At 37.2% G+C, this 27,499-nt stretch overlaps 1 protein-coding gene across 8 annotated transcripts in view; it reads left to right on the top strand.

Moving 5' to 3' along the window:
* The window catches only part of PKNOX1 (PBX/knotted 1 homeobox 1), a 47,585-nt gene that overhangs the window by 1,489 nt on the left and 18,597 nt on the right, over positions 1-27,499 (top strand). The window contains exons 2-7 of one of the 8 annotated variants that reach the window (XM_052793855.1): positions 2,496-2,528; positions 4,203-4,257; positions 10,085-10,167; positions 14,860-14,961; positions 17,685-17,812; positions 18,964-19,135. The exons of 1 other annotated variant lie outside the window; for it this stretch is intronic. In XM_052793855.1, coding sequence (XP_052649815.1) covers positions 14,911-14,961; positions 17,685-17,812; positions 18,964-19,135 — 351 coding nt within the window. In that variant the 5' untranslated portion in view covers positions 2,496-2,528; positions 4,203-4,257; positions 10,085-10,167; positions 14,860-14,910. Of the gene's footprint in view, positions 1-2,495; positions 2,529-3,718; positions 4,258-7,225; positions 9,139-10,084; positions 10,168-14,859; positions 14,962-17,684; positions 17,813-18,963; positions 19,136-26,916; positions 27,215-27,499 lie in introns of those variants that run through there. 6 more of the 8 variants (XM_052793856.1, XM_052793854.1, XM_052793853.1 and 3 more) reach the window with 6 other exon arrangements.

Below are 27,499 nucleotides of genomic sequence, written 5' to 3'. Positions count from 1 at the left end.
GTATGGCCCAGAGTTCATCGGTTAACAATATAAGTAGTTGATGCATCTGTGTGATACTTCTCTCTATAGCTTATCACAGTCTTTTTTTTTAGGATTTCTTAAATATTTTCTCTTATCCTAAATGGGAATATATAATGTAATTTAGAGATGCAGTCACGGTTTGGTTTTTTTGGTTTTTTTTTTTTTAAATCTGTGGGCAGTTTGTGATGCCTTTTTGTCAGTTACATCTAAGTAAATGACTAGCATGGTTTTGGGAGGGAGAATGAGACTCTAGATCTGGTATGATACCCTTATAAGTGAATTTTTATGCCATGCAATGAATTTTTTTTTTTTTTCTTGTCACATGCAGTTAAGAGCTGTCCAGGCAAGATTCATTTCTGTCCTTGCCCCTATTTGGAATATGATGTGTGCATTCCATTAAACAGATCACAGGAATAGGGAGCGCGGACAATATGTTCTGGTCTGTGGATGCTGGAAAACATTTGAACCAGCATCCTATGGAGGATAGCAGGAGGGTGTAGACCATTTTCAGTGTATGCTAAATATCTCATCTAATTGTTTTTTTAAAAAAGCTAAAGAATTCTTGGTCTTTACAAAAACATGCACATATAGTTAGTTCATAATACTGCATATAATTTTATTCTAGAGCATGCTCTGCGCAAAGTTTCACCAGTGTAGATTGTTTGATTAGGGGAATTGTAACAACTATAGCTTAAGAAATTTATGCACCTTGCTATTCTCCGTACTGTGAATACACTTACAGATTGTTCCCTTTCCTCTGTGGGATATAAACTGGTTATGGTCTGGCTGTGCTATGGGGTTATATCCCTCTGGTTATATACATATGTAGTTAAAGTGATATAGGTTCTGCAGCTGGGTAAGTGCTGAAGTGTTGTTTAAGAATGAGTCCTGGTTAGTCCCTGTTAGCTGCATGTACAAATTTTATGGATTATGCTGAACCAGGAAACAAATTGTTGTGATTGTATCAGAAATCCTTTTATGTATTTCTAGATCTTGTCATTGCTAGAGTATCAAGCAACAGCAAATGCATTTTGAGTGCATTTTCTAAATAGCTCTGTAAAATAAAATTACAGAGTTATCCTTTTCTGAGTCTGTGTGTAGCCATATATAATCATTACATTTAAGTTTGCAAAAACTTGTGAGGAAAAAAAACCCCAAACATTTCACACTTATTCAGTCTGAAGAAACAGTTTCACACTTCTTGGTCTGTCATTGTTTTAATCTATCCAAAGTAAGTAATTTTAATTTTTTTTTTTATGTGTGTTCTGTCTTCAGTTTTATGAGGTGTATAGTATATTTTTACTGTTGACTGTTATCACTTTACTTATTTTCTTGTCAACTTATGGTTAAAGTATCCACAGGAAAACTTCAGTGTAGGTTTCACTGTGTTTTCTTAACATAAGCTTCAGTTAAGTGGTGAAAGGCATAGCTCCGTTTACTTCATTCACAGGGTAAAGATAGGTAGCGTAGAGGCCATTGCACTGCACTGAGACCTTGAAGACTGATCATTCTCATTGGTCTCCTGAGTGATTTTGGGGCATGCATTTATTTTATCTGTGCCTGTGTATCCTTCTCTACATAAATTGAATACTAATACCTGTCTCATGTCTAAAGTGGGTCTTATTATTGTGTAGCTAAAGTGCTTTGCTGGACTGGAATTTATCTTGTTACCATTTCCTATGTGCTAATAGGAAAACTGAGAATTCTTTGAATCTTATGTATGATGTTGTTACACTTGATTGGGGTTTTATTTTGTATTTGGAAATTTCACTTTGGTATGTAAAAAGTTAGTCTAATATTAAATAACTTACAGCCTTGATTTGTACTCTTTCTTAATCTAGATACAGTTTTTAAGATTCAGTTTATCTTTTGAAGATAAAAACATTTAAAAACTAAGTCCTTGCAGTGTTCCATTAGTGCAACTGAAAGGAGTTTAGAATGAATGAAATATACGTGTTTGTTCTAAATACTTCAGTCCTATAAAATGGATATATCTTCTAGAAGCTGTACTTTTTCAAAATTTTGCTTTTTGACTGTATTTTTCTCATACCTTTCCCTGTACTGTAAATGCAGTGCTGTAATAAACTCATAATAATTCTGATTGCTACCACAGCAAGTTTAGAAGTGTTTAGGAGCAATTAAATTTCCTGGAAAAGAATGACTATTTTGCTGTCATTAAGCCCTGTACTAACGGCGAAAGGTGAATGATCCACAGAACCACTGCTGTGATAGTGGAACTGCTTGTTCTAATGGCTCTGCTAATGTCCTGAATGAAGAGAGATGTAGTCCAAATTTTATTTCAGAATATTATGTAGTGGTCTGGGAGCCAAATGTTACCTTTGCAAAACTGGCACACATGTGATGAAAGCTTACAATAAAGCAGATTAATATTTTTATTTTGGTGTAAGTAAGACTGAAATTTTTTTTTTTTCTGTGAAATTTAAAATTCCACAAATGTTACTTCTCTCTTGCAGCAGCTGGTTGCTTCAGTCTCACTTGTTAAAAGGGTATGTAGGTTTATAAATGATAAGTCTCTGCGAGGGGTGGGGGGTGATATTTTACCACAGCTCAATGCTGTGCAAACTGTAAGACAACTTATTGCTCTTCTAAGCAAGAGGATCCCAAGAGCAAGGAAGAAAGCTGCTGATAGAGTTATTTCCTTTGCTTACTTGGTGCCAGATGTTACCAAAGTATTTTACCCAGACTGTTATAGCTCTCCCCAAGATAATTGAATGCTGAAGTATTCGTGTTTGTTAGCAGGTTCTTCACTTTGTTTAATAAGACTGTTTCATGTTGCAACTGTGGAACACGGGTATCGTCAAATGGAACTAGCGTATAAAATAATGACACCAAGAATCTGGAAATGCCAGTCTTTGTTATTAATGGAATACTGGCATGTTTTTATGAAGGTGGTAAAGGGCAGTAACTTGGCTCCCCTGCCAGCAGCATGAGGATACCAAGTTGTGTATGTTACTGAAGGACAAAAAGGAAGTCAGTGTTAGAAGTGGAAATAAAACTTAGGTCTGTTTGTCGTCACATGCTTGCTTATCATCCTTCATATGAACATGCTTGTTTGTTTTTAATATAGCAACTACTCCCGCCCATGATGTTCTCATTTTTTCTCTACATATGTCTATAAAAGAGGTATTTGCTACAGTCAAAAGATCATTTTTGAAAATGGGAGCTAACTGACTGATAAGCATGTACTGTCCCTTAGCCTGCTGTACCTATGGGTCTGTAACTGTAATCTTCTGCAGCTGACAGTAAATTCAGGCAAAAAAAGTAGAATATGGTAGCTTACTGCCGGTGTACTAAGAGGGATCCATTTTTTTTAAACCACCAAATTCCAATTTATATTTTATTTGGGAGCTTTTGGAATTGCCTTGTGTTTTTTCTTGAGGACAGAGGAAGTTAGGAAATGTGGCTATACTTGACATCCTGCTTAGCTTTTTTCAAATTACATAGCAAACAAAACAAAGGGAAAAGGATATTATAGTACTTATTACTAAAAACTGAAGTCTTAGTCTTTTATATTCAAAGGAAACAGAGGTGGTAATAAAACAGAAATTGGAGCTTTATACATGTTTAACATGCCTAGAGAATAGGGGAATGAAAATGTATGTGCTGTGTTTTATATTTTTGTAACTAAAGAACTTACACTTCCAGGTCAGTCTGTGATCACTGAATTTGTATGTGTTCTAGGCCGTGACAGTAGCAATGCCATGAGTAAAGTTACCTGGTTAGCTTTTTTTTATTTTGAGGTGGTGTTTTCAGTAGCTTGCTGCTTAGTCATACTGAAAGTTGCCGTGATAAATATGTTTGAGCAGGGTTATTCCGGAAAATTTAAGCTAAAATGACATAGCATTTTGAAAATTACTTTAAGAGAAAGTAAAGATGTTAATTTAAAGGGGGAGGGGGAATGCTTGTTTGCCTTATTTAAGAGCATATCAACACTTGCGTTCTGGAATTTAGCGTTGCAGAGGAGAGAGGTGAAGGAGAGCGTAAGCATTCACACAGAGCATATGGCTGTTCCTCGAGAAACTTCAACGAATCATAAGCTCTTGAAAAACTGGTTCGCACATGTTACTCAGCAAATATTTATTAACTAAGTGATCTGAATATTCCATGTAACGCAAGTATCTTCCTGTCTGTTGGTCCTTGCATGTCACCTGACTGTGCAGTCATCATCTGGACCAAGTAGTTAAGCATGATGCATCCCACAGCAGTAGGTGATGGGTAAGTTTAATCCTAAATAGTCTTTCTTTATCTGTGCTTCTCCCCCAACCCCAGAATGCTTAGGCAGCAGTTGTACTCATGGAGGGACGAAGACTGGTGTTCGGGGAGAGGTGGGGAACAGAGATTGAAGCTTGGTGAAAATGCAGTCGGCCCTGAAACCTGAAAAGCATGGCACTAGCAAGATGACAAATGGTCAGAAGTGGGGGGAACAACAGAGGGCAAGAGGTGAGAAAGAGGACAAGCTGTACATTGGTGTGGAAGGAACAACGGGAAAGGGTAGTACGAGGCTGAAGAGCGGAAAGAACATGGATAGAAAAGTAAGGGAGCATGAAGAAGGTTGGCAGCAGGAACAGAAGAGGCTAGAACACAGCACATCTTCCTTGCAAAACCTAGTTGACCTGATTGCTTCTGTTTCACTATTACTAAAGAGTTGTGGACAAAGTGGAGCAGGAAAGGAAGAATTTTTATCTAATCACCATTTTGAAAATAAAATAACAGTTCATTTTAGGGCCTAAACTTAGTAGCAAAACAAAGTTGTTCATGTTTGACAAAATGTTAGAGTCAAAAGAGGGAAGATTCTGAGACAGTTACTGACCATTTGGAACTGGATTTGACAGAGGGTTGCAGGACCAGGATTTTGTGTCACTTTAGTTTATTCAGCTAGTCTGAGTTAATGTTTGGTTCATTGACAGGCTCGTTATTTCTGAAATCATAAAGGACATAAAAATGAAATAATTGACAGTGGAACATCTTAATCTTGATGAAGTGTTTAAATGCCAAAAATGTGTAGAAGGGATTTTCTTCTGCATTCAATGTCTTCAGTCCATTTTAAATGCAGTTATTAGTTAAATGAAACTCTTCTTCATCCTTTAACTGTGCTTCAGTAGCATTAGGAATTCAGTCTTTCATAGAAAGAATCATTAGAAACTTCTATGGTTTTATAATAAAAATGTTGGAAAACTTACATATGCTTACATAAACTGCTTGCTAACATTGTAAAGTATTCAACAGCAATAAAAGCATAGTGAGATTGGTAGTTATTCTGTGTCTTCTTTATGAAACCGCAAAGTATAAACACAAACCAAGATTAATTTGAGTCATAGTTTATTGGGTGCTGATACAAATCATGATTAAAATGGGATTTCCCGTTGCTTTGGTTTAATTCGCCTGGAAGGATATGATAAAATGAGCATTTCCAGAAGAGATTCACTACACACTTGTGTGGATATTCCAAAGGCTTCAGTAGCAAGGGAGTGGAATTGTGTCTAGCACATATGCAAACCTGTTGTTTATCCATGTGGGGAATGCTGGGGAAATGTGGAGGGTGGAGTTCTCTTTCTTTCTTTCTTTTTTTTTTTTTTTAATTAAATTGTGTTTGAAAAAGTAATTAAATATCATTAAGTAGGAAAGTTGTACCAGAATCAGGTCCAGCTGTGGAACTGCTGATACATGTCCCCTGGTATGTAAGAGGGTTTTGGTAGTCTTTCTAATGCAGTCCTCTTACCATGATAGCAGCAAGGCAGATACTACACTATCTTCTTGATTTTGAGTCTAAAATGTTATGATAACAGCACATTGGTTAAATAGTGAGGAGCAAAAAATACTTCTCTGCCCTGTGACAGGTAGATAATGTGTGAGGATTCATGATGTGTATGCTAGGATTCACAAGCAAGAACTGTAAAAAGTCCTTCAGTTTGCAGTGTTAAGAATACAGAAAAATACCCCAAACCCTAAAGGAATCTTCATTTACTATGTGAATATTTGGGATGGATGAGGGAGTGATGGGAAATATTTTTGCTCCCTCATACCCTAATCCCTTGGAACTCTTGGAGCAATTAAAGAAGGGGGCTTTCCTTTCCCGCAAGTTTTGTTTCCCTTTTACCAAAATTTCTGTTTAGTCCCCTTAATTCTTTACTATTACTTTATGGAGCTAATAAAGCAGGGTCAAATTACAGTGTGAAATAGGTAGGAGAAACTGAGATGCTGCCAGAAGTTTCTTGAATTTAAGAATCTTTTTAATAGTTAGAAGAATGAGGTTTTCATTTTGCAGGAGGTAGGAGAGCAGCCTGAGGATTTCCTTCTGCAATGCCAAGAGCTACCTGGAGGCAGGATACCTGGCATGCTGAGATGACATTATTTTATGGCTAGATTGGATAGGATTTCTCATCTTTATCTTCCTTGTTGTTAAGATGCGCTGTGGTAAATGAGCGATTACATGAACCATGAATGTGAACCATGGTTATGAATGCTTCCCAAGAAATATGCTGGTGTAAATGCAAAGGTCATATGCACAGTTAAGGAGCTGAAGTTCTTCAAGAGACCCAGGTGCCCTTAATTCTGCTTTTGTTGTTGTGCCTTGAGAAATTTATATTATGCATCCTTAATATCAGTTTTATCAGTTACTGCATATGCAATTTTAGCTTGTAAAGTGGCACATTTTTTATAATACTTTTTTTCATATTTGGTACCTGCAAATGGGGGAACTTCCAGAATTCCTTTAAAATTCTGAAAGCGGAGTTTACACAGAGTGAATTGGTAAATGAATGCAAATCTTTCTGTGAGATGGTTTGTTGTTTGTCATGCTCTGTGACATTGTGTGGTGATGCTTCGAAGATAGTCTGTGATATAAATACTTTGTATGGCTTGTTAAGTTCTGAAATGGGATGATATGAAAGGAGGATGCTATGAAGGATTAATGGGACAACAAAGCAGTATATATAGTGTTGGAGAGGTCTTGCTGAATAAAGTCAGTGTTACGTAGTATATATGCTTAAAATCCTACAGGCAAAGAAAGGTTGGTGATAGCTTGTAGTGTAGCTTGTATTTCTGAAGAAATACAACTTTAGTGATGGGTTTTAATTTATTGTTAACTTTCAGTTTCTTAAAGTATAACATGCATTCAGTTTTTTAATGTAATCTCGTATTCATCAAGATTAATATATAAATAACTTTATTGCACCACCAAACAATAAAAGGGAAAAAAGTGACACAAAGTAAATCTCATTTTACTGCAGCCGAAAATTGGTTTTGTGGCTTTTTAGGACTTGTCTCCCAGGGAAATTGACAGCATAGCTATTGTGTAATAACTGTTTAGCTGTATCTGTGTAGTGCAACTCCCTGAGGCTGGTATTATATTCCTGAACAGGAACATCATCTTCCTAAAAGTATAATATTCTAAATAATGACTATACTTTGTAAGTACATAAGATAGAGGAAATGGAAGCCACCTTGCTGCTGAATAAGGAGTATGTTCTCATTGAGCACAGCTTTAATAAACTTGTATGCACCAACTTCATATTGATTTGCTTGTCTTAATTTTACTGAACGTCTCTTCATAGGCAGGTTGTTGGAGATAGATAACCACTGCAGCAAAGGTAGAATGAATCCCTGATGGCATGTTGTCATACATACTCTGCGTATATACTCTATGTTATTATTTGCATCTATAAAAATACAAATGTGTCTTGATCTTAATGTCTGCTAATATTTGTATATGTGAATGTATGCACAGGTCTTTGTTTCTTACTAGCTGACATGCAAAATGAGAGAATGACTGAAAAGAGGGTTCTACGCTTGAATGCACAAGGTCATATTTTACTTTGTAGTGAAAACTCCAATCGTGATACGCTTTTTAAGTGACAAACCAAGTTGCCCTTGGTTTTTGTTTCATAGTTAAGTATCTTCTTTCTTATAATAACATGACTTTAAAGCTTGTCTGCAGAGGAATAAAAGGAAAAAACAAATAAGCAGTAGTGATTCCGAGTTCAGGCTCCACAGAGCCTTGGTGTTGTCTCCATGTTCTTGTCCCCACTGAGATATACAGGAGGACATAATGTGCAAACTTGGATCTCTCTTTGTTTTCTTGTCTGGTATGTTCTAGGGTAGACTCTAGTCTTAATTGCTGCCAAGTGTCTCTTGGAAGAAGGCAATATGACTGCAATGTCCTCTGGCTCCTCAGCGAAACCTTTTCCTCTGCAGCATCTTTCACCTGGGCATGCATTTCTTCACTACCTCTTTCTTTCTGCCCTTGATATCTCATACACTCTCTAGAAACTTGCCTATTTCCACAGTTTCAGCTGAAGGCTTTGCAGGCAAGGGCTTCTTCATACGTGAAATATTTTTGACTGACCAGATCTGGCAGCAGTGGTTCTTTGCTGCAGTTGTTTCTGAATGAAGGGAGCAGGTTTTTCAGATTTGCAATAGTGAAGTAGTCCTTCTTTATGTCTGAGCAGAGACAAAGAATAGATAATCCCAATTTATTTGGCAGTGACCTCCATTCAGAAGATACTATGAATAGTGAGAAGTCCTCTATTTGAAAATAGCCTAAGAAGTTGAGGTAGGTGAAAATGAGTACCAAAATTATAGAAGATAAATAGCATGCGAAGAAGGGGATAAGAGGGTACGCTGTCTTCTCACAAGAGAATTAAGAAGTTGCAAAAATGAGAGAAGCCCATTCTTTGGGGACATAGGTCTTTGGCAGTTTAAAGAGAAAGTGGTAAGAACTTTTATTGTGTCATCTGCCCCTTGAGGCTTCAAGACCTCAGTTTGGTCAGTATCAGTTTGGACTGAAACTCCTTCTAGCTCAGTATTTCACCTCTAACCAATGGCTGAAGCTTACACTGTCTTACAACTCCTGCGTATCTTCCCTGCTCTTTTAGAGCTAGGTTTCATGAACTGGCGATGGCGTCTATATTGAGTGGCCCTTAGCATTTTGTTTTTATGTGAACTCGTCTGAAAAACATTACTTCTACACTACACATGGATAGATTTTGGTTCTCAAATCCAAATACCAACTTCATCTTGCTTTCAAAAATGTTGGAGATACTTTCATTACAGTTCTTACGCAGTTGGCAAATATGGGAACGCAGGAACGTTGACTAGGTGAGAAACAGAGATAATCTGATTCAAGATCTCAGCTGTGTGTTTTGGCCATCATATCATTTCAGATGGCCTTCGTGTAACATTAGTGTCTGGAGCTTCCCCTGAGATAGTTTTGCAGGCTTTTTTGTAATGCTTTTGAGCAGCTGTGTTTTCTAAATACATTTTCACAATCTTTGCTACTTTTCTTCACGATCACTACTACTTTTTAAAAGTAGCTTTAATATATCAAACAGGTGCTATTAAATTAAATATAATTAAAGTAATTTTAAGTGGTAATATTTTGAAAGCTTTTTAAAATTGCTGAATAATCCTGTAGCAGAACCTGTATTCACAGAACATGTGATCCTAACAATGGCTCACACCCATTCCTATAGTCTGTTAGTTTTTATCGTGTAGTAGATTACTTGATCATAGCCATCATTAGAATACATTCCATGGTAAAATCAAAGCACGATTACGAAGGAGATTTAAATTTTAAAAAAAAGGCTTTCACCTTTCTTGGTTTCATGCTTAATTTTTACAACACTGTTGAGTTATTCCTCTTTGCATTTTGTAGTTGTATTTTGGGGATGTGTCTTGTCTAGTCTAAGCAGACAGACGTGAGCCAGAGAGTAAAATATGAAGGATGAACAGCAAGCGAGTTAGCAGTCCAAATGTAGCCTTCTGTTAGAGGTATCAGTAAAGACAAAGATAAATATGGAGAATGAATGGAATAAGATGAGGGAAAGTTCAAATAATAGCATGGGATAGTGAGTGTGATTAGAGATTATTAAAAATGCAAAAAAACCCTTTGCAAAACATGCAACAACAACAAAAAATCCTGTCAGTTTAAATAAACTTAGGGAGGGAACCACATCATAAGCAAAATACTTTCTGAGACTGAATATGATTAAAGAAAATATGTTCTATGTTATTGTCTCCTGAATATTTCTCTGTTGGTTTTTAGGTTTCTGTCCTCTACATTGTACATCAGTGGGATCACTCTGCTGGAATAAGATAATGTCATCTTCAATCCATTGAAGGAAAGGGGTGAGCAGCTTTCTCGCGGCCGATATTTTATCTCCTTTAGAAAGCAGCGTGCCCTGGAAGCAAATATCACTGTATTTTGATGAAAAGTGAAGGCAGTTCTAGATGCTTTTCATATGTCAAACAGGCTTGCTGGTTTGATTTTTGTTTCTTTTTAACTTTGTGAATATAAGAATCTATGTTATAGAGCAAGTGCCAGGCCTAAAGTTAAATAAGAATGAACAAATAGCCATGCTGAATCTGCCAGTCGTCCATGAAGGACTTCAAAGAAATGTGTATAGGGGAAAATTAGAAGGAACGATTACTTGTTAGCAAGTCTGTTGGGTAGTTTCTTCACAACCCTAAGATGGTTAGTGGTTAGTTTATACCCTGAAGCATAACTATTTATATCTCTTACAAACATCTGTTGTAGCTTGTATGTGTTAAAAATGATATTACTGAACTCCAACAGCTTACTTGCACCTTATGTTAACATTACTGGGTGGTCCCTTTGCTCTTAATTATGAAGGAGTAAGTAGAGCAAGTGAGGAGTGATGTATGTTAAGTGATCACTTTGTGTACGTGTTTCAGCTCACCTATAATCTCTTCTCTTAGATACTCCTTAACTTGCACAAAGAATCCACATTTCTAATTATGATCACCCCTCTTAATTTAGCTTCCTTTCTGCTCTGTTTTACTTTCATACTTATTTTTATTAAAGGCTTGATTTTTTTTTTTTCCTTCAGCTTTGTTTTGCAGAACATAATGCTTTTACGAATTCCCTTTCGCCACAGGTGTCAATGGAGTTTCTGATTGCAGTTCATGCATCAGCTTCCAGTTTACGTGACCTTAAATGTTTCCTTGGGTTTTCCTCACAATTTACTTTCAAAATAAATAGAATGAGAGTTAATTCTGTTCTGCATGAAGCAGACTAGCTGACTTTCTCAGCCTCGGGTTATTTTTGTTATTTGTAACTCTTTGAATGTAACATCAATGCACAGTTTTCCTTCTACTCTCGATTTCTTTAACAAAGAATAATTGGCATTTTTAACGTTAAGCTGTCCAGAAGTCATATGTTCTTAGGCTTACTTCAGATACCTTAGTCCATATAGTATTGGGTATAGCTGTGCTGGTTAAAGATGGTCCTGCTGTGAGTTGATAATCGCCACACATGAGCCAGAAATTACCACACTAATAGGTCAGCCAAGAGCAGGGGTTGTATGAGTGCACAGCAATATGCTTCAGACAAAGTCAGCTGGTTTACATCATAGCCACCTTTAACAGCGGGTTGAACTAGCCTAACTGACTTTATGTAAAAAGGATCAGAATCATTCACGTGTTCTGTGAGCTCAGTGGTAGAGCAGTGGAAGTAATTAGCTCTGGCAGGGTGGCAGTGATAAACATCTGGGAGCGATACCAGCTTCATCTAGCATTGTTGTTTGCAGAATGAACATCTGCTTAGGCTGTGTATCTGCTAACTAGAACTGGATGCTGTATCCTAAATTAGGTTATAAAAGCCAAATGTGTAAATACCTTTTCAGTTGTTTTTCTTAAAGTTTAACATAGTTTGCTTCTTACCACTACTGGGTAATGAGGAGATGTTTCTCTTTAGTGAACCAAAGTAATTCCTCAGTTAATTGCCTCAATTTAAGTATGTGATTAGCTCAATTTGTTCTTCTTGATTTGCAGTAGTTGTCTTCACTAAATCTCATCAGTTGCTATCTTGCCTAATAGCTTAATCTTCTTCTACTGTAATTATAAGTCAGAGGGGAAGCTCTTACGAGAAATGAAGGATATACCCATGCAGAATTCTTTCCAGCCATTCCCCTGGGAGAGAATAAGGCAAAAGTCCTTGATGAAATAATCTATGGATCTAGCTCAAAGCTGTGCACCTCTTTCTTCCTTTGTGTGGCCTGAGGGATTTCCATATGTGGAATGTGTTCTTCCTTATGGAAATCTGGAAGGAAGGGTTGGTCCAGGTTGTCCGATTATCCAGAAATTCTTGCCATGTCCTATTGTCTTCACCCGTTTACATGTGTTATCTTTGTTGCTTCCCTCTCCTTGTTGTTCTTTGTGTCACTAATATGATCTCACATCCTTGCTAACTCTTAAGACATTCTTCCTTTTCTGTGACTTTTACATCTTATTTCCTCACTTCTGACAAAGAACTTCATCTTTCTCCCACAGCCAAACAATTTCCTTAACAGCGTTTTGTGAGGAACTTCTTCAGCTTCTAAAACAATCATGAAATAGCGTTTACTCTTTCTTTGTTGATCTGTTCAACTGTTCTACTTTTATTTTGAGGGTAGTCTGGTCTGAAATGAAATGTGCACCTTTTGAGAAGGAAGAAAACCAGCATTTTGTATGTGCCTGTTCACTCTATAAATACAGAAAGACATTAATGCCCTGGTTGTAAGTTACCATTTTTGAAAGAAAACGAATGTTTAAACACAGGGCAAATGCTTACAGGGCTGATGTTTTAGAATGTGTCCCCTTAAAGTATTTTGAAAGATACCTCACTTTGCTATTCTGGCAAATGCCAATTTAATTTTAACATTAAATGATTCATAACTATAAAAAAAAAATTAAAAATCTGAAGTACTTCTATCAGTGAATGCATTTATGTCATTCCCATTTTTTTAATTATTATTTTGGTGGAGAAATCAGAAATGGTTTTGGAGTTTCAAAGGAAGAGATACTGATATCCTATAAAGACAGATAGACAAACTCAAACCAGAAAATACTTTCATTAAACCTATTAGAAAAACTCTAAAGGCAGTCTTTACTCTTTTTCCTCTGTAAATTGTATTCTTAAGAAAAATGTACTTCAGCATAGGAGTTCCCAAACTGTAGGATACCTTTTAGCTAGTATTCCACAAGCTTCTTAAGATGGTATGTGCGTGTTGTCTACAGATAGAAACTTGTTCAGCTCCGTAAGCACACGACCCAATGCCAGAACCAAGATCTGCTCTTGTTTGCTCATATTTGTGGTTCCCAAGATCCTTTTGTGTGTGTAAAATGGCATAGACTACCAGAGGGTAACAGCTCCATTTAAGCATGAGTGAGTGCAAGTCAATAACCCAGCTTGTAAAGGAAGTCGTGCTTACGTCATCCCAGTGAACTTTTCTGGTCTTCAAAGCTGTTTAAAAAAAAAAAAAAAAAAAAAAAAAGAAATTGCAGTAATGCTTAGGAATCGCATTTTGAGTAGAACTTGATGCAAAGTAAGGCTTCAGGTTTGTCCTCAGGAGTTAGGTTTGTCTCTGTGCCTGAAACTGTTAAATAAACAAAGAAGGGAATCTTGAAATTTGTCCTCTGTTTCCTAAGTGAAACATTTACTTGAGACTATTATAATTTGTAGGGGAAGATATCCAGAAATGTAAAAATTGCTTTTCAAAATGGTCATATACTGTAGTAGTATGCAATGGCAAAGCAAAGATTTAAAAATAATTGAAAAATTTGTAGCGATTGAACACATTACAAAGAAAAAAGGTTTTGTTTCAGATCTCAAACTGGTGAAAATTCTGAAACTTGGTTCTTCAGTACTGACATAAGTGGAAGAGAGCACAAAACCTGGAATTAATACCTGGATGTAATCTTTTTCAAGACATGAGCTCTGTCTTCTTTTCTAATATGAAATTTTTTTATAGTAGTTAAACATTAGAACTCCTACATGTCAAGGAAAATTGAGTTCTATGGTAACAGTTAATGGTAATAGCTTAATGAATTATGTGATTTCAGTTGTAATGGCTGCTAATCTGACAAAAAAATGAAATGTAAATTGGTAATTTGATGGGTAAACTCTTATCTGGTGGTGGTGCTATGCTAACTTTTTTTTTAATTACTAGACGTCTAACTTTTAAAAAAAAAAAAAGTTTACCCTATCTGGGCACCAAACTTCAGCTAATGTTTGGAGGGAATAACATACATAAATTTACTTGTGTTATAAATCCTATTAATAAAATGAGTATTTCCCAAAGTATCAAATGTCTATGAAAATGTGACTTCTGAATTCCTAGGTCACTTTTGAAACTGTATAATGACACAGGCCTAATTGTTTAAAAGTTGTTAGATATTGTTCCATTCTTTGTTGAGCCTTAAATGACTTGGTTGGTAGATTGCTGATGTCAGAAGTGATTTGAGACTTTGTTTTCTAAAAGTAATTTCAGGCCCTACTTTAGACTATGGATCCATACTCATAAATAAATAGGGTATTCCTTAACACTTCCTACATTTGGCTCGTTGGTTGTAGACTATTATTATTTCAGTTACAGTAATGCTCAATGTGTTGTTAGCCTTTTCAAAACACAGAAACATAAACCTTTGCTCATTTCTAGATTTTATGTGTTACCTTAGAATGTTAGTTAAGTAGTGCAAAAATAAATGCTATGTTTACTTGAAGTTTGTGAATGTAAAAGAACCTCAGCTTCTTATTAAAAATCTTACATTAAAATATAAAATGATACAATGAACTTCTCACTGATGAAACATGTTGCATTTTCCAACATGTTTGGGTTTGGTTTTTTTTTTTTTTTTTGAGAAAATGCACATAACTATCATAGTCAATAAACTTGAAACTCGCTGATTTGGGGGGGGGGGAAGGTGTGCGTAAATCTTTTTTTTTTTTTTTTTTTTTTTTTTTTTTCCCCCTCACCTTTTAGAACTGGATTCTAAGTGGTCACTATTGTAATTGACTTTTTTTTTTTTCCCCTCCCCAAGAATATTTGTTCATACTTATGATGATTTGACATAACTAATGTTTTATTAACCATGATGGCAACACAGACATTAAGTATAGACAACTATCAAGATGGACAACAGGTAGGTGTGTTTTTCTTTCTCTGTGAACTATATACAGTTAGCAAGAGAAAAAAGGTAGTGACTTTTTCCTTAATGCCTGCTTTGGCATTGTTTAAGTATCTGTTCTTGTTTGTAAAACAAGATTTTTAAAGTGATAAGCTGCTATTCTTTAATACTTGGATACTTATTAAAGGCTTAGCTAATCTTTGCATGACTTTGCTTAACTTATGGAAGAATGGTTAGGTAAGGGGTTTTCTTCTGAATCCGTTCTAGATGATTTGTGTGCTGTGATGTTCCTATTTTTAGGAAAGTCAAATGAGCATCTGTAATAATTTGTGTACATGATGCTTCAGTGTTCTTACATGTCTGCAGTTACAATGGCTAGATGATATTTACACAGTCATAGACTTGTTGGTCTTGAGCAAGTGAAGGATAAATTTAGTTATCTAGAATTATATGCTACTTCGACTACATTTAAGTTGATGCAATTATGCTGCAGGCTGAAAACTGGTAAAATACTGGAATTAATTTTAATGAGGTTATTGATTAGAATTGCTAATTAGAAAGCTGGTCAGTGGGCTTCCAGTTTCTTACTTCTGTTAACAAACAACTAGAATAATGAAACATACTCAGATATGTCTGGTCATGATGTTTCTTTTTTGTACAACAGGCTGTATATTGCAACAATTTGAATTGCTAAATTAAAATACTGTTAACTGGACACAAGTCATGCCATGGCCTGTACTCTGAAGACCCATTTTTACGTTACTGTGTGTCAGCCCTAAGCAGTAAATACAAGTACTTCTGTCAGCAGATGGCAACAGTGGAGAACAGTCAGAAGAAAACCAGCAACTTTTCCCATCTCTTATAAAAATATATTTATCTGAATGCAGTCTGGGATTATTGATTTGTTGTTGTTGTTTGTTTCTTTTATTGCAGTTCTAATTTCTCTCTCTGTCCTCTCACCTACCTCGCGTCTTTTACTTTATTCCCCCAGTAAATACATGCCATCCTGTGACACATCAATGAAAATAATACTTGTTTTTGTAAAGAACGGATTGGGAGAGAGCATTTTCTTTCTATTTGTTTTGTATTTTAAGTTCTCAGTGACCAAGATAGACAGGTAATTTGGGTGCCTGCTGCTTTTGTAGTTTGGAAATGGCCCACAGAAAATAGCCTGCAGGTTTAAGTGAGCTATTTCCTCCTTCTAGTGAGGTAGAGCCCTAACTGAACGTGCTCTGTCCCTTCAAACTTTGCAGATGTGTGGCTCAACATTTATAACCACTTGTATGAGTCATCCCCTTTTATTTTGCTCCTCCTTCTTGTCATTAGCCAAGAAATTAGTCCATTAGTTGCATCTTTTTTGCAAGCATTCTGGTTTAAAAATCATCTGTGCTTGCTGAGGAAGCTTTTTGCCAGGCAGGCTGCTCTGTTGGGTAGGATATGCTGGCATTTTTTCAATTTCTGATTTTGCTAGGAGGTGGCTTGGCCCTGACAGGTAATAAAGCACAAGCCTTTTGGTTCTCCCAGACTTCTTGTTGGGAATAATACAAATTCCATTTGCTTATGTTGTGTGGAAATAGATTAAATTCTGTCAGTCAGGTTCTCTCATAGTTTCTGGGGGCCAGCCCTCCTCTTAGAGGGTTTCTGTGATTGATGCGATACATACATCTCATGGGAAAAGAGGGCAGAGGATTGCATTCTGTATGCTTCCTTTCTGCAGGTGTCAATTCTGGCTGCCTAGTCATATCTAGAGCAGTGTCTGTCCTCTACTCGAGATAAAACTTGGTAGGGTTAAATTAGAAAAAGATTGCAGTGATTTCTTGTCTCTGTACAGGTGTTCCCACTGCTCAAAGGGGAGAAAACCTAGGAGTTTGGGTTGTGTGTGGAAACTATGACTTTTAGAGGTCAGGTTCCTTTAAGACCTTTTAATCTGAAAGATATTTAGCTGGAGGTGATGGGAAAACCACTTTCAACACCTTCAAAGCACCTCAAAGGCATGAGGAGGCTCTAGTGCAATTTAGGAGGTGCTCAGTAGAAACTGTGGCTCTATGTTGTTTTTCCAGTGGTGGCAGACTGTGTAACTGTGTGTTAAATGGATTTGTAGAAGCAGTTACTGCTGTTTTCTCTAGTAGCTTGATATTCCTAAAATAATTTATTACAATATATAAATTTGAGTGGCAAAGGTCAGGGGAGGTTATGCTCCTGATAATTGAAAGATTGGAGGGACACAGAATATTTCAGTTCTTTGTAAGAAAATGTGCATTTTAATGGACAAGAAAAACTTCAGGATCTCTTTTCTTCAGTATCTTGATATAATGTACAGTAAGAAATAAAAAAGAACACTTAAGAGTAGAAACTTTGCTTTCTGTTGTTTTCGTCCTAAAGGCTTTTTATGCAGACATCCCCATAAATTTTTTGAAGCAAAAAAAATTTTATTTTTTGCTAGCCTATTCCAAAAATAACCGCTTCAGAGACAAAATGCTTTAACAATTTGCTAATATCTGTCATTCCCCTTTTAAAGCTGAGTGTGGAAACTTGAAGTGACCTTTATACTACCCATCAAAAAGTGTCAAGGATTAAAAGAGGGGTTTTGTTACTGCTGTGGCTTTTTGTGTAGCTGCCAAGTCATACCAACCTTCTGGCAATTTAGTAGCCCTTTGCATTGCTATTTCCTTAGAAAACAGCACACTTATTTTACGTCAAGCATACAGATTTACTTATAACTTACTCTTTTTCTACAGATGCAAGTAGTAACAGAGTTAAAAACTGAACAAGATCCCAACTGCTCTGAAACTGATGCAGAAGGGGTGAGTCCTGCCCCTGTAGAATCTCAAACTCCAATGGATGCAGACAAGCAGGCCATTTACAGGTAGTAATGGACTCGTGTTCTGTCTTTTGAAGGGTAAAGAATAGAGGATATTTTTTTTTTCTAATTAATAATAAGTAGCTTAAAATCAGTTGATCTCTTGGCTAATTGTGCCAGTAGTTTCCAGGGAAAGAATGAGATCAAATTAGCTTCACTGTCAGTCTTCAGCCAAGCAAAAAAACTTCCCTTTATTGTGGGATTCTTAAATTTCGGCGTGGTTTTAAAGCATATGCTAAAGGTGGCTGCCTTTAAAGCACAAGCGAAATTTAGTAAGCTACTCAGACTGTTGAACTATGGTCACTATTTCTTATACTGTAGTTTTTATCTTTAATGTGAGATTTTATTTTTGTTGCAATTAGGTCGATCTTTACTCCCGTCTCTTCAGGGATAACAATCTATTGCCCAGTAATTAGCTCAAACTGGATTAAATGTTGATGTATAAACACACTAATTTTGAGATTTTCCAGTGTTAAGTGCTGTGCTAAGCAGTATGCTCAGTTTTGATGAGGTTAAGTGTTCTTTCACTTTAAGTGCTTTACAAAGACATAATTATTACCAGTTTGCCTGTAAAAAAAAAAATACAAACCAAAAACCTGAAGCAGAAAGATGTATCCACTCATTTACAGACTTGTGCTAACAAAACCATCTTCTGCTCTGAACATAATTTCATAGGAGGCCTCTGAGTACAGCCTGGATACTATTCTCAGTTATGTAAAGTTATTTCTGATGTATAAATAAGGCCCACATTGAAGAATAAATGAATTTCATCAGACTTTATTTCATAATATAAATCTGCATTCATACTATTTGTAAATCCTAATCCTCATTTCTAATGCACTGTTAATGTATCTCTTGCCACTCAATTACAGTGAATTAAGCTGTAATTAGCTTTTTAGCTTGTGATTGTTCTCTTTATTTAAATACACATATTTTACTGCTTTACTCGCCTCTAGAGCGTGTGGTAAATCAAAATGAAAAAACCCCAAACTTTCATCATGTTTTGCTAGTCAGTGGTGTTATGCTCAGTCTCTCCCAAAACTTGGCTTTCTGTTTCTTACATGAATTCTGTTTCTTACATGAGCTAGATGTCTTACTTTTCAGTGGTGTACACATGAGTGAAAATACCTATTCATGTATTTTAACTTTCATTCTAGGCACCCACTATTTCCCTTGTTAGCACTATTATTTGAAAAATGTGAACAATCTACACAAGGCTCAGAAGGTACAACTTCTGCTAGTTTTGATGTAGATATTGAAAATTTTGTAAGGAAGCAGGAGAAAGAAGGAAAACCCTTTTTCTGTGAAGATCCAGAAACTGATAATTTGGTAAGTATAAGCTGTTTCTTTTATTTCTGAAACAATCATCAAATTTGCCTCTTAATTTCTGATCTCGGCTGGTGTTTACAGTTTCTCCTTACATTTTTCTTCCTACAAGAGATTCTTCATTATGTTAACGCTGAGAAACTTTTTTAAAAAATTTCTTCTCACCCCTTTTTTTCCCTCTTACCTGTAAACTTACATTAGGCTCTTCACAGTTGTTTCCCATTCTAAACTGGCTGAGATCAGTGTATTGGAGATGAACAGAAACATATGCTTGCTATAGCCAGGTTGACTCTGCAAATCAACTTCAGTGTGTCGAGTGTATAACATATACTTTTCAAAAATATGTAATCAGTGTAAATTTTTTCCAACTATGTTTTTTAGTCAGGGTTCATGTAGTTAATGTGGGAGAAGAGCTGTTACAAAATGAGCTTAGAATCTCTTTAACGTATACGTAATTTTTTCTTATGTGTCATTGTCTCCTTTAGGCTTTCTGAAAATCTTTCCTGTGATGAAGCTGTGATTTCCCCAGTCCCTTAGTCTCCCTCTTGAACCACATCTCTAGAGAACACCTCTCTTGGCATGCTAGTTTCTAAACTGTCTACCTGCCTTCGTCTCTTTAGAGTCATGTTGCAACTAGATTTTATCATATTCAAGAGTGTTAGAATTACAGAGGTCAAGTGTTTGTTTCAGTTTTGAAAACCTGTTCCTCTAAGGGGGCTGTGTAGTAAAACAAGTGTTCATCCTTGATTGTAACTCACAGGAGAAAAGGCTACTTAAAACATGGATGTTCACAAACAAAATTAAATTGATGGGAGGTTGTAAACAACAAAAATGGTGATGTTTTAAAGCTGATATCTAGAGAGATTTATGTGGGCAGGCTAAGGCAATGTACCTTAAACAAAACCAAGACTTAAACAAGGAATAAATCTGAGATGCTGTTTAAAATTGGCCGGAGTGTTGCAGTGAACAGCATGTTAGGAGGGGCGCATATAGCAAAAAAAGGGGTCAATTTTGGCTGCTTTTGCAAGCAGTCTAAATAGTAATTTGGCATAACTTGATTTCTTTCCAAGCACTTTATGACCAATCATTAGTGTACTTAAGTTCTGGGAAGATAGTATTTAAATAGTGTCATAGAAAATAAAGCTACCAGAGTCTCTATAATTAGACCAGCATGAGAGTAAAGAAGGCAGAAGACAGTATGTTCTAGAGTGAGGCAAGCTTTTACAGCTCTAGCTAGAGACATTAAAAGTTACCTTCTCAGCTACTTGTTATATCCTTTTAACCGTACGATACAGTGCCCAGGATTGAAATATCTTAATACATTGCGTCAGTGATCTTAGTCTAAATATAAAATCACCTTAGATTAAATCTTCAAGGATGTATCAAGTTAACACAATTCACTCTGCACTAATCCACCTGCAAGAGTGCTTTCAAAAAGTTGTCACGCAGCTTTGGCTGTGGAGCTGTTTGTCTTACAGAAGCTTTTATTTTCGGTTTGGAAACATTTTGAGGCTCAAATAAGGTTTTTGTGTTAGAAAGTGACCCCAGACAGTGCCCTTCAGAATGATGGGAAAGCAGCTAAAGGAGGACGCATAATATGATACATAATGATACTCTTAGTATTAGTGTAAAGATTGTCAGCTTATAAATGAAGAACTGAAGAACAGGCATTGGCCGTTTTTACCAAAGTTACAACTATAACAGAATGGAACTCCCAAAATCTCAATATCTTAATTGTTAGACCTTTGTGGGCAAATTTTGATGCAGCTCATCTGAAAAATATTTATTGATACAGACAGTGACTTAGTTTTCTAAGTAGAAAGCAGCACTGACATACCTACTAAAACAGTTCCATGAATAAACCCTGTAGCCGAATGACTGTGTCACTGTAGGAATTAAAAATAGACTATGAAAGAAGAAAAATAAAGGCAAGGGGACATAAATGATAATTCTCTTATTTTAGTTACTGCCCTAGTGGGAGCAGCAGTGGCGTGGGGTGCTGTGCTTTTTAGTTTGGTTTTTTTTTTTTTATTTGAAATGTGAGTGGTGTAATATTACACTTATGAAATACCTGTAGCACAATATAATGATTGTCTTATGTTTGTAAGCAGAAATAAGTACTTCGGAATGGTTATAATGAGATGGTCTGTCTGTGAAGAGTATGGCTGTTCCATTGGGGTGCAGAAACCCTTGGAGTTTGAGGGCCACTAGTACCATCATTTTAGATCTTTCTTGAACAGGAAAGCACTCAGGCAAATTAGGGGCTGGAGGGGGAAGTGCATTATTAAGGGAGAAGGAGGTAAATACTTTAAGAGCCATTAGTTTCTGAGGAAGACTAAATCCAGGTTAAAAACTGCAGTTCATCACAGATGCTGATTTGCACATGTACAAAATCTTGTGGGACCTTTGGTTGTTAAAGAATGAATTGCACACAGAATTCCCCAAATAACATATCAGTTTCAGGATCTTGTGGTTTGACCCAGGCATCTAGAAAGTTGACTACCACAAATGCTTATAATTTTGGAATTGCTTCTTTCTTTCTCTCTTTCACTCTCTAATATGTTTGGGGTTTTGTTACTGCTATCAGTGACACCTCCAGAGCGCTTCTTGCACATCAGCCGTGAATTTGAAGACACCAGTAAAATTCCCCATGGCTCTTGCTTCAAAGACTTTTTTTTAATATACTTGCCTACAATACTTTGCTAAAAAATGAGAGTTAGTTCTGTTCCGCATGAAACAGGTCTGTTGACTTGCTAAGTCTCAGGTTATTTTCTTCATTTGTAACTCTGAATCAGTACAAATATAGTTTTCCCTTATCTCTCTAATCCCAATTGAAATTTAATAGTTGGAATGTAGTAGTTCTGGCTCAGTGGATGAGGAAAGAGCAATGGATGTGGTTTATCTTGACTTTAGTAAGGCTTTTGACAGTCTCCTATAACGTTCTCATAGACAAACTGATAAAATACGGATTAGATAGATGAACAGTGAGATGGACTGAAAACTGGGTGAACTGCTGGGCTCAAAGTATTGCGTTCAGCAGCATGAAGTCCATTTGAAGGCTAGTCATTGGTGGTGTACTCCAGGGATTGGTACTGGAATACTGTTTAACATCATCTTTAATGACCTGGATGATGGGACAGAGTGTACCCTCGGTGAGTTTGCAGATGTTGCAAAACTGGGAGGAGTGGCTGATGACCAGATGGCTGTGCCAGCATTCAGAGGTACGTTGTGACTTCTGGAGAAATAGGCAAACAGGAATCTCATGGAGTTCTACAAAGGGAAATGCCAAGTCCTGTAGCTAGGGAGGAATAACCCTGTGCACCGGTACATTCTGGGGACCAACCAGCTGGAAAGCAGCTTTGCGGGAAAGGACCTGACAGTCGTGGTGGATACCAAGCTAAATATGAGACAACAACGCATCCTTGTGACAAAGAAATTCAACATACTTGGGCTGTGTTAGGAAGAGCATTGTCAGCAGGTCAAGGGACATGATCATTTCCCTCTGCTTGGCACTGGAGAGATGCATCTGGAGGGCTGGGTACAGTTCTGGGCTCCCCACTATTAGACATACTGGAGTGAGTCCAGCAAAGGACCACAAAGATGATTAGGGGACTAGCGCATCTCTTGTATGAAGAGAGGCTCAGAGAGCTGGGACTGTTTAGCCTGCAGCAGTGAAAGTTTGGGGGGATATTACCAATATATCTAAATACCTAATGGGGAAATAAAGAAGTCAGGCTCTCTGACTCTTCTCAGTGGTGCCTACTGAAAGGGCAAGAGGAAATGGACATAAATTGAAACACAGGAAATTCCATTAAAACATAAGAAAAAAATTTTTACTGTAAGGGTGATTGAATGCTGGAGCATGTTGCCCAGAGATGTTGTAGAGTCTCCATCCTTGGAGATAGTCAAAACTCAACAGGACCTAGGCAAGCTGCCCTAGTTGACTGTGCTTTGAGCAGGGGGGTTGGATTAAACAATCTCTAGGGGTCCCTTCCAACCTCAACTATTCTGTGGTTTCTGTGAGCCTTCAAAGATCGGTTTCCCAAAGATCCTACGTGCCTTGGGCTGCTTCACATGCTTTTGGTTGTACACAAACATACTCTCAGACCTAGCTTACTTTGGTTGTAGATGGGTCTGCTTTGTTCAAATAGTCCTTCCTGCTGATTGACCTGTTTGTGATTTTAGTGGTGACAAAGTTTCTTGGTTTATGTGGTATTCACATCAGTGATGGGCTGCACACATGTGGCTTGCTTTTGCTTGAGATGGATGAGGAAGTATTTGTTTATGTCTTGTATTCCGTGGCTGCTGAGGTCAGTACTATCTTAAACAGGAACCATGTTGCAAAATCAAAAATCTTCGACACTGAACTCCTGTTCTGTAGTCGTATTGTTAGCTATGACCTTCTATTACTAGATACCAAATGAAATCTGAGTGTGCAACTTGTCCTCTGGCTGTCCTGAAGGCTGGGGACTCTGAACAGCTGACATTCTGACAGGCTGTCCATTTTGTCAGGGGCAATGAGCAGAAGAGCAAAAGAGTTTCTGTCAAGTTGTGAAATAGCTAGTATGGTTTTCAGTCTCTTCTTCAGCTTGAACTATTGGTGCTTGCACAGAGAAGGCTGTAGCTGGGCAGTTTTTTCTGCCTTGGTTGCATAAATATATACATTTTTATATAGATGAAATATCTCTTTTTAGTAGAGAGGGATTGTAATATTGTGCACCTTTGTTAGGTCTTCTGTTCTTGCCGTCCATTCCTTTTTAACTCCAATGTTAAATCAACCATTCACTTGAAAGGAGAAGCTAGTGAAGACTGCTAATTAGAACGAGGCAGAACGGTGGAGCAGGTAGGCCAGACAACTACTTACTTTCCACCTGTGCTCTTATCTGACCCCAGCAGAGTCAAACAAATACGGTGTAAATGCTTGCTCAGTAGCAATCATTCAACTTGGAGTCAGAGCTAAACTGAGATGGATTGAACGGTATAGTATAGTATAAAGAGCCAAATTCAAGTCCTATCTGAAAAGAGTCACAGGCCTGCCTACAGTAAGGAAATTGGCCACTAATTCAGCTGTTTCAGTTTTTTTCCTTCTTCTGGAAGTGGCACGTAGAATTCAACTACAGCGCACAGTTTTTGTGATGGAGCTTAAACTAACGGCTCCAAAACAACAGAATATTGTTGCAGGCTCCATACCGCCTATAGGCTAATCGACTAGATAACAGAAATTGTGAAGGGTCACAGATACTGATTGTAGGGCCTCTTACAATCTTGGCAATGTTTCACATTACGCACTCACTTGAAATGCCTGGAATATTCCAAAGGAAAAGTTTGGTTTTCATCCAGAGGACCACAGAATGTTAATCGGACAGCACAGGCAATAGATCAGTTTGACCAGAAAGGAAGCCTATTAAGAGCAGTGTATGGTTGTTCTAACTTGAGTAGCTCTTAGTAAGCGACAGTCTAGATTACCTTGTTACTTTGGTATTATGGTTCCCATTCTAAATTAATCAGTGGTTTCCTGCATTACTAGTATAAAGGATTTCAGCACTGGGAAATACAGGTAGCATCCACCTGAAACTTAATTTTTTAAGGATATGCATATATTGCTAAGCCTGGCTTGTAAACCAAGTTTCAAACCTTTTTTATTATCTAGATGGAGGGATTCCATTCTTTCTAGTTAACCACTCCAACAGCGTCAGTTGGTGATCTTGAAGCAGCATGGCAAAGTGTTATGGTCAACACAGAAATAGTGTTACTAGGCCTTTTACTTTTGCAGTGTCTTTCCCAAGACTGAATGTCAGACACATTGTCAAAATAGGGCATTTGCAGTGAAATGGATGAGAACATTTCTATAAATATTGATGGCTTCTGGATTGGGTCAGAACTTTGGTATTGGGCTTCAGCATATTTAGAAGAGCGAGAATTTCTCAGAAGAGATTGTAAGAATTTGGAAAGAGGTGGAAAAAATCGCACTTTCTTGTGGAAGGCTTTTTTTCCTTAAATGAATTCTTAAGGTACTCTGTGAAATGACCTGGATTAAGCATGTTTTTTTATTTGATTTATTGCTATGTTCCTGTTCTTTTTCTGTATGTGCATTCACGTAATAGAGTCAGCAATGGTTTGTGTTCAAAACCTGCAGCTCTAAAAAACCTACAAAACTGTTATGGCTTCCCTGAAGCATGAAGTTTCAGTTGTTGTCTCTTCCTTTGTCTGAGAGGTGTATAAGATTCCTCTTTTCCTTCCAAGGAAGAGCATATCACAGGAAAATGCAAAGTTTAATTCTGAGATCTGTTGAAAGAAAACTGAGAAGCTTCAGTGCTAGCTCCTGGACAGATTTTATCAGCTTGTCCTGAGATCTAGGAAGTCTTGACATTCTAGGTATGTCTTTACTTTTAATGCAGATTCATCTTCCAGTCAGAAGGAGTTCAGTCCATCCCTAATAAATATACAAAGAAAGTGGCTTTTCTGTGGGAGTTACATACTTGCTTTTCAAGAACTATTTGCCGCAAACAGAACTTTGAAACTTTTCCCTTCCAACTTCCCTGACTCTGACCACACAGGTTAGGCTATTCAGGGAGGTAAAAGAAAGGTACAAGTTTATGATTTTTTACAGTAAATACTTAGCTCTTACAGATATGCGTGGCACAGCATGGAGTCAGAATTATCCTCTATCTTGGAATGTGTTCTACAGGGATCTTTTGGTTTTCAACAATTTTGTTCTCCTTTCTGATTCTTGGTCACTCATGCTGTCTGTGTCTCCATTGATTTTTCTCTGAACTTGATATCAAGTGCCGATTAGCTGCAAGAAGTGCTGCAAACCTCCGCTTTTCAAATCCTAGTCCCTGTGGGAAGGAAGTAGAAGCTGAAGGTTGTGCTCCTGCTTTACTTGCTAGACTGGAAGTGTGCTTTCTCTCCCAGAGCTTTAACTTCCTCCTTATCTTTTTGACTTGTTACTTTGCATCCACCTCTAGTCCTTATATCAAGCATCAGTACCAGAAGAGCTGTTTGCTGTTAAAAACCAAATCTTGGTGGTCTGTATTGCTAGCCAGAGGTTCCCAAGTGCACATGCTTCTTTCTGGAAGTGTGCTCAGCTATATTCCCATAACATGGAGTATCATCTGTTGGAGCTTCTTACCCTTAGCTTCTTAACCTTTGCCCCTTACCCTTTGACATCTCTGTCTCCTTTTCACAGATAAAACAGATCTTGGAAAAAACCGGTGAACCAACTTCTTTTTGTTCTCCATTAGTATCCTTTTGTGCTTAGGACTTCTAAGGCATGGAGGAACCTGTCCCTATAAGTTGTTCAGCATGAGTGTTTGCAGATAATTTTTAGAGCTTTCACAGATTACATTATGTCTTAAGACATTCAGTACTTAACACTTCTTTCTTGCTTACTGTTACCCAGCCACTGCAGAAACTTCATGTTGCCTCAGGGTGGTTCCTACCTCCTGTATAGCTTCTGTTCAGGGTAAACTCTTCCCATGTATGGGTGGCTTTTTTAATTTCCCCACATTCATAGGACTGTAGGATGATTCAGGTTGGATTACAAGCTCAAGAGGTCTGTAGTCTAACCTCCTGCACAAAGTAGGGTCAGCTGTGAAGTCAGAGCAGGTTACTTAAAGCTTTATCAAGTCTAGAAACAATACAAAACATGGGGTGTTAAATATACTCTCACTTTTGTATTTGAACAGGACACTGCCTTTTTTGAAGACCCCTGAGTTTTTTGTTTCATTTGGGGTAAGGATTTTTGGTTCAGTAACCTCTTCTCAAAGGCTATCCTATTGAATTTTTAGTTGTGTTAGGGAAAGTTGTAGTGGTGGTAAAGCTGGCTGATGTCATCTGAATATTCTTGAGTGAACAAGCCATGCTTTTGCATTTCTGAAAAGTGTTCTTACTATTGTTATCTGCAGAACTGTTTCATAAACCTGTAGTCATACCTTTCCTAGCTATGTCTCGTAGCTGGGAACTCAAAATAGGGGAGGGAGGCTATCAAATCAAAGCAAATGAAAACAAAATACCCCTTCTCCCAGAGTTTGTCTTCTTCCCTGAAGACCTAAATCGCCCCAGAGGGATTTGCTCGGGAAGGTAGGTGAGCTGTGAATGTACGTATTTTAATTCCTTTTTGCAAATGAGAAGAGTCATTTGAGTGAGAAGATTACTTGTCAGTATATGGAGATCCTTTCATATATGTTGTCCACATATGTATTTGCTATATGATTATGTTATATGCCCTGAAATCCATAAAAAATTGTGGGTATATGTTTTAGATAAACAAAAGTGAGCTGGGGGTTATGACTAAGGTAGTGCATAGTGTGTTCTGTGCCCTTTGCACCACGTGCTTGAGGCACTGAAAAGACAGGATGCAGGCAT

This window comes from Harpia harpyja, chromosome 8, assembly GCF_026419915.1.
Source record: "Harpia harpyja isolate bHarHar1 chromosome 8, bHarHar1 primary haplotype, whole genome shotgun sequence".
In the NCBI taxonomy this organism is placed as follows: Eukaryota; Metazoa; Chordata; class Aves; order Accipitriformes; family Accipitridae; genus Harpia; species Harpia harpyja.
The sequence above is the reverse complement of the archived record's forward strand: the minus strand, read 5'-3'. Positions and strand labels throughout refer to the sequence as shown.